Raw genomic sequence first — 7,782 nt, 5'->3', positions numbered from 1 at the left:
CATTTGTTCAAACTATTTCATCTTTCCACAAGATATCGTCCCGACACAAATCTAGGGTTGCTACCCAAGCCGGCTGGTCGTTCGTTCTATCGGTTCGGTTGCCAGAGACGCGACCCAGTCGTTCAGTCTTCTTGTTCTGTATCTATAGATGTGACCCAGTCATTCAGTCTTCTTGTTCTGTATCTATGGATGCGACCCAGTCGTTCAGTCTTCTTGTTCTGTATCTATAGATGTGACCCAGTCATTCAGTCTTCTTGTTCTGTATCTATGGATGCGACCCAGTCGTTCAGTCTTCTTGTTCTGTATCTATGGATGCGACCCAGTCGTTCAGTCTTCTTGTTCTGTATCTATAGATGTGACCCAGTAGTTTGTTCTAAATGTTCCATTGTCATACTGGCTGTCAACATTCTTATCGTTTGCGTGCCAGCTAGCCAACTACGGCTAACTTACAGTCACGTCAACAAAGTGCAGCCAGAATACCAGCAAAGTAGCTGCATTAGCATTTGTTTGAGCAGTTTCTAGAGACTTTTATTTGGATACATCCATAACAATGAGCTAGTGAGGCACGATTTCGCCTGGCATAGAAAATGTGCTCACTTGTCAAGACACTGTTGTTCAGAGGAGCTAGCCAACAACACAGCTAACACAGTCACTTCAAACTGAAGCTGGAAAGACTGCAAACAAGATGAACTTTTTTCAATTGATATTTATTTGTATATATCCATAACAATTATGCCAGCTGATTCATGATTTCAACTGGCTGAGAAACACCTGTCTATCTCATCCCAACATGTTCATTACCATGGGACAGTTGGAGATTGAATTTGAATATTGAAGCAATGTTGCAAATGTCAGAGAGAAAGACAGTAAGGGTTAAACAAATCTCCGCTGTTGAAAATGAAATGTTAGTCAAAAACAAATGTGAGATAATGTCTAGATGCTTTTTATAGTGGAGATCAAGTTGATCAATTGCTTGGCTGGGCTGATAAGACAGTGGATTGCGCAGTCAGATGGAACATAGTAAACAGGCATTTTAAAGTCATAGATTTAGCCGGTGGTAACTTGTTGAATAGACACCAGCTGGAATGCGGTTATAACCAATCAGCATTCAAGATTAGACCCACCCCTTGTATAAAATGTATTAATGCCAGATAGATAGATAGATAGATAGATAGATAGATAGATAGATAGATAGATAGATAGATAGATAGATAGATAGATAGATAGATAGATAGATAGGTAGGTAGGTAGGTAGGTAGGTAGGTAGGTAGGTAGGTAGGTAGGTAGGTAGGTAGGTAGGTAGGTAGGTAGGTAGGTAGGTAGGTAGGTAGGTAGGTAGGTAGGTAGGTAGGTAGGTAGGTAGGTAGGTAGGTAGGTAGGTAGGTAGGTAGGTAGGTAGGTAGGTAGGTAGGTAGGTAGGTAGGTAGGTAGGTAGGTAGGTAGGTAGGTAGGTAGGTAGGTAGGTAGGTAGGTAGGTAGGTAGATAGATAGATAGATAGATAGATAGATAGATAGATAGATAGATAGATAGATAGATAGATAGATAGATAGATAGATAGATAGATAGATAGATAGATAGATAGATAGATAGATAGATAGATAGATAGATAGATAGATAGATAGATAGATAGATAGATAGATAGATAGATAGATAGATAGATAGATGCAAATATAAGAGTGGTTACATATCCCCAGCCCAATTCTTCAGTTTAGCAAGCAAAGGGGCAGGGGTCAGACTGTTAAAATGATTTGGTACCTTTAAAAAATAACTGATATTTGATATAGGCCATGCAGTCACAATTTTAGAACACAGTTTCCTTACAATTTTAGAACAGTTTCCATTATCGCGATAGCAATATCATCAATATCATACATATGTGATATAATGAAAAAAATGGAAACAGTGTTTGTCTGCCAGTGAGTTTGATTCTGACTGGCTGCTGTTGTGTGCTCGCTAGGCGGTGGCCGTTCGTTGCCCAGCCCCAGTGAGGAGTGAGTGCCTTGTATGGAGAGCAACGCGTGATGATAATCGTTCTCAGGCAAGGGGTGGGGGTGGAGTGGAGTGGGGGGCTTGGAAACCGATCGGGAGGGCTCTCTCACACACATTGCCCACACACACTGTTCCGTGCTGACGAGCGGGGGAGATACGAGAACGGGGCGTCCTCCCTCTCCTCCTAAAAACACACTGGGCGCTTCTTGTAAGATTACTGCCGGATATCTGACACACACTCTTTGAAAAAGACATACAAACACAAACTCATCAGGGGGAGACGAACCAGCTGAGATTTGTTTTCGAACTGTCCCCCGATGGCTGTGTGACAGGTCCGTTGAACGCGCAAGAAGACGCACACGGTTCCAGGATTTGGACTGCTTCACGCATCTCTTTCCCTGTCTTGGGTTGTTTTTTACTATCGTGTGTTGGGAACTCCGTTCAATCATGGATACCTACAGCTCCTTCACCGCTCTACTTTTACTTCTGGCTTCGTTAAATAGTGTGTCAACCGTGCAGTTCCCGTCGCCACTTCTGTAAGTAGCCTTACCACACAGGCTGTCCTCCGATGACAGCCTGTTTGCTTTCCCAATACTAAACCTAAAGCAAAATGCTAACTATTTATGGCTATTGTGATGTAGGCTAGTTGTTATTTATATTGTTATAATATTATAAGTATATCATTATAATAGGCTTATTTAACTATGTTGTTATTATTACAAATAGCCCAATAATAGCCTACAACATTTTTTGAAAAACTTGCATTGCATTGCAAACGGTTACCCATCGGTTTATGAAAACAAACAGTCAATGGAAATGCATAACGTCTTCGAAAACTGTGACAATATTTGAATTGTGCTTCTGGATCTTGCTGAATTTAGCCTGTAATTAATAGCCGACTTCGTTTGATAAACACACTTTACACTGATTTAGTGTTGGATCAATCAGTCATAATAAATAGGCTATTGTCATTACATAGGCTACCTCGGGTGATTCTATAAAAGTAAAAAAATCGGTGAGGGCAAGAACCAGTGGCCATGGGAAATCAGCAAATCACATCACAAATAGCTTTGAAAATTGCTTTAAACTATGATGTACTGTATTGAATAACTGTTTCAACTGTTAATTTGTATCTGCCCTAATTTATTAAATAAATACATTTGAAGTGATCGATATTCAAGTTAGATACTCATAGATATTCAGTGGTAACTCCCCCTCCAATACATATTTTTTCCCTTCAAGGAATCTTTTGAAAGTGGAAGCTGATTTACTGCATTTACACAATTTAAAAGCTATAAAATTATATTTGGAGAACAACAAAAACAGGCAAAAATGACTTCAGCCATTATCAACTTGGCTGCTGTAGCTTCATTCACCTCAGGTGATAAGGGAAGTGCATAACATTCTAGAACAAATACAGAAATTAGCTACTACACACTAGCTCAGCACCTGTCAAGTCAAACAGCAGTTATCTAGCCACCTAGCCATCCCCTAAGTGTGGACAATCATATTTCAGCACCCTTCTGGCAATGCCCCTGACGTAACTTCAGGTAAATTATGTCCAACTCAATGAATTGGACGACTTGAATCTTTCCTTTCAGTGCAGTGAAAAGGCAAAGCAATGAATGACCAAATAGTCTCAGCCCACTGTAGAATGCATGTATGGCTCTACACACGCAATTCCTTTTATACTGAAAAAGCAGTACGCCAACCCTTTCTAAGGCCCCATTGTCGGCATCATATTGTCAACGGCGACATGCCATGAGGTGGCATTGTGATTATTTTAGGAATGATAGAAATAAAGAAGCCTATCTAATATAAGTTAGGCAGTATATCCCTGCCCACCCATGCCTTTTTCCTTGAATACCTTGCATGTACTGGTGGAACAGTGACTACTAAAAAAGTCAAAAGGTAGTTCTATATGCAATTTTCATAAATATAATTAGATCGCTGACAGATGAACTGATCAAATGTCTAGTTGCCATACTCAGAACAGAAGACACGCCCATTCACTTTTACATGCCTAGCAGGTGCCGTCTATGAGTTTATTAATGCCCACACTGCTATTCTCACTAGCTGCACTTCAAATGCAGCTAGTAATCAAATGACACCCCACTCAGCTCCAGGGCGATCTGGTTCTGCCTAACTTCAGGGGTCTGTTTAGGAGGGTGCAACGTTACAGAACGTTCAGATAGGAATGTATTGTATAGATTACATTACCTATGATTGTCTATCAGGTAGGTATAGGTTTGGAATCCTGTTGGTTCTATGTGTTACATTTCTATCTGCAGCGTTCTGAAAGTTTCACCTCATCACCGCACCCCAGGTCTCATGGATGGAGGGCACAGGTGGTACATTAATTGGGGAGAATGGGCTCATAGCAATGGCATTCATTTAATAGCATTAATAGCGTTCCATTCACTCCATTCCATCCATTATAATGAGCCGTCCTCCCCTCAGCAGCATCCTGTGAGGGAGGGTGACATCTCTGCCTGAACTATGTTCTGTTCTCTTGGTCTGTTCCCCTGGAGATCTAGTGATCCATTTGGCTCTCATACTAATGGCACCGACCAGAGGATGATGTCATACTGGCAGAGTAGTCCAGCCATAGGCATTGAGGATTTATAGACACTGAGTGTTATAGAGAGAGATTTTATAGACACTGAGTGGTTGATGGGAGTCGTGGAGTTTTAAAGACTAAAAATGTTGACTGACTGACACATTGTTCCCTATGAAAAAGGACTGCCAAACTGGTATCCAAAATTCTTTCGAATGCCTTTTGGGCTGGCCGAATGATGAGTTTCTGACGCGCACCGGCATCTAGTATTCAATTGGTTCCTTAGATGTTGAGGAACTAGTGTGAAAGACTGGATTTAAACCTGGTCTTCTACCCATCACAGGACTGTATTGGCCTAGGCATTAGCTCTGGGATTTTTTCAGGTTTTAGGTTGACAGAACTTTCTTACCTTGACTCTAGGTCCTAATCTATGGACAGAGGTTGCTATAACCTCGTCACAGATCTGTTTTTGCACTTGCCTACACCATTGCTATTGTCACGAGAGCATAAACAGACTGGCATCCCGGCTAGCTATAATACTTGACTACAGTGGCGGTCAGTGCCGCTAGGAGTTTTTCCTAGCCACCGTGCTTCTACACCTGCATTGCTTGCTTTTTGGGGTTTTAGGCTGGGTTTCTGTACAGCACTTTGTGACATCAGCTGATGTAATAAGGGCTTTATAAATACATTTGATTGATAGGTTGGAGGACGTCCTCCGGAAGTTGTCATAATTACTGTGTAAGTCTATGGAAGGTGGTGAGAACCAATTGTGTCCTAGGTTTTGTATTGAAGTCAGTGTACCAAGAGGAGGACAGAAACTAGCTGTCCTCCGGATCCACCATAGTGCTACCCTACAGAGTGCTGTTGAGGCTTCTGTAGACCTTCTTTGCAAAATAGTGTTTTAATCAATTATTTGGTGACTTATGAATATATTTAGTATAGTTTTATCCAAAAAGGATCATTTTGCAATGTTTTACAATTGTTATTTTTTATGAAATTCACTGAGGAAGATGGTCATCCCCTTTCTCCTCTGAGGAGCCTCCACTGCTTGACTACCATATAAAGCTGACTGGGTTTCTCTTTGTCTCACTATTGCCGTGATCAGAACTGCAGCAGTTGGTCGTCCTCGGGTTGGCAGTGTAACCATACTGCTCATTTTACTACGTTGACATTGATTTTGAGTGACTATTACAGAGGAAGTGTTGAAAAAAATAATGAACACACACACACACACACACACACACACACACACACACACACACACACACACACACACACACACACACACACACACACACACACACACACACACACACACACACACACACACACACACACACACACACACACAGGCTGTTGAGAGGAGCTTCGGAAACTGTCTGAAGTGCTCCTATAGTTGTAAGACAGGGGTAAGACACAATTAACGTCTTGGCTTTAGAGATTTTTATTCTGTCTCGTTCTTTATCTCTCTCTCTCTCCCTTCCTCTCCCTCTTTCTGCCTGCCTGCCTGGCTCTCTCTCTCCCTGCCTCTCTCTCTTATTTCCCTGCCTCTCTCTCTCTTTCTCGCTCACTCTCTCTCTCTCTCTCACACATTCTCTCTCTCCCTGCTTCTATCTCTCTTTCTCCCTGACTCTCTCTTTCTCCCTGCCTCTCTTACTCCCTGCCTCTATCTCTCTCCCTGCTTCTCTCTCTATCACTTTCTCCCTGCCGATCTCTCTCTCTCTCTTTTTTCCCTTCCTCTCTCTTTGCTCTCACTCTCTGACTCTCTTTGCTCTCGCTCTTTCTCCCTGCCTCTCTTTTTCCCCTTGCCTCTCTCTCTCTCTTGCTTTATCCCTGCCTCTCACTCTCTTTCTCCTGCTTTCTCTTATTGTTGCTTGTTTCTCTCTTACTTTTCCTCTTGATCTCTTTTCATATTGCTCCCATCTCTCACTCCCTCCTCCCTCTCCATCTTTCTATCCCTCTCTCTGTCACAGTGCGTGACTGCATCTCTGTGCTCCAGCGCTAACCTCACATGCCAGTGTCTGTCTGCCTCAGATGTTCTGTAGCCACTCTTCTCCCTTTTGCTCTCTCTCTCTCTCTCTCTCTCTCTCTCTCTCTCTCTCTCTCTCTCTCTCTCTCTCTCTCTCTCTCTCTCTCTCTCTCTCTCCTTGAGATGGAACATGTCTCCTAGGCTGCTCCGTGGCTTCGAGGCAAATGATTAACATCATCGAATCTGAAATGCAAAGTCTGATGTCACAGATTGTGCCCCCAGAGAGGCCCGGTGCCAGCCAGTCAGCCAGCCTGTCAGTTATTCAGTCAGCCAGCCAGTCAGTCAGTCAGCTAGTCAGTCAGCTAGTCAGTCAGCCAGCTAGCCAGTAAGTCAGTTAGTCAGTTAGCTAGTCAGTCAGTCAATCAGCTAGTCATCCAGTCAGTCAGTCAGCTAGTCATCCAGTCAGTCAGTCTATAATTCAGCTAGTCATCCTGTCAGTCATCCAGTCTGTCAGTCATCCAGTCAGTCAGTCTGTCAGTCAGTCTGTCAGTCATCCAGTCAGTCAGTCAGTCATCCTGTCAGTCAGCTAGTCATCCTGTCAGTCATCCTGTCAGTCAGCTAGTCATCCTGTCAGTCAGCTAGTCATCCTGTCAGTCATCCTGTCAGTCAGTCAGTAATTCTGTCATCCAGTCATTCTGTCAGTAAGCTAGTCATCCTGTTAGTCAGCTAGTCATCCAGTCTGTCAGTCATCCAGTCAGTCAGTCATCCTGTCAGTCAGCTAGTCATCCTGTCAGTCATCCTGTCAGTCAGTCAGTCAGTCATTCAGTCATTCTGTCAGTAAGCTAGTCATCCTGTCAGTCAGCTAGTCATCCTGTCAGTCAGCTAGTCATCCTGTCAGTCATCCTGTCAGTCAGTCAGTCATTCTGTCATCCAGTCATTCTGTCAGTAAGCTAGTCATCCTGTTAGTCAGCTAGTCATCCTGTCAGTCAGTCTGTCAGTCATCCAGTCAGTCATCCTGTCAGTCAGCTAGTCATCCTGTCAGTCAGCTAGTCATCCTGTCAGTCATTCTGTCAGTCAGTCAGTCATTCAGTCATTCTGTCAGTAAGCTAGTCATCCTGTTAGTCAGCTAGTCATCCAGTCAGTCAGTCTCAGTCAGTCAGTCATCCTGTCAGTCAGCTAGTCATCCTGTCAGTCATCCTGTCAGTCAGTCAGTCATTCAGTCATTCTGTCATCCAGTCATTCTGTCAGTAAGCTAGTCATCCTGTT

At 43.0% G+C, this 7,782-nt stretch overlaps 1 protein-coding gene across 1 annotated transcript in view; it reads left to right on the top strand.

Annotated features, from left to right (window-relative positions):
- Positions 1–2,079: 2,079 nt before the first annotated feature.
- Positions 2,080–7,782, top strand: part of LOC106576572 (voltage-dependent calcium channel subunit alpha-2/delta-1) — a 186,383-nt gene continuing 180,680 nt past the window's right edge. Inside the window, exon 1 of the mRNA XM_045700027.2 lies at positions 2,080–2,526. Within this exon, the coding sequence (XP_045555983.1) occupies positions 2,438–2,526 (89 nt within the window). The 5' untranslated portion in view covers positions 2,080–2,437. The remainder of the gene's footprint in view (positions 2,527–7,782) is intronic.

Source organism: Salmo salar, chromosome 17, assembly GCF_965601325.2.
Source record: "Salmo salar chromosome 17, fSalSal1, whole genome shotgun sequence".
In the NCBI taxonomy this organism is placed as follows: Eukaryota; Metazoa; Chordata; class Actinopteri; order Salmoniformes; family Salmonidae; genus Salmo; species Salmo salar.
This window is presented reverse-complemented; position numbering and strand designations above follow the sequence as displayed.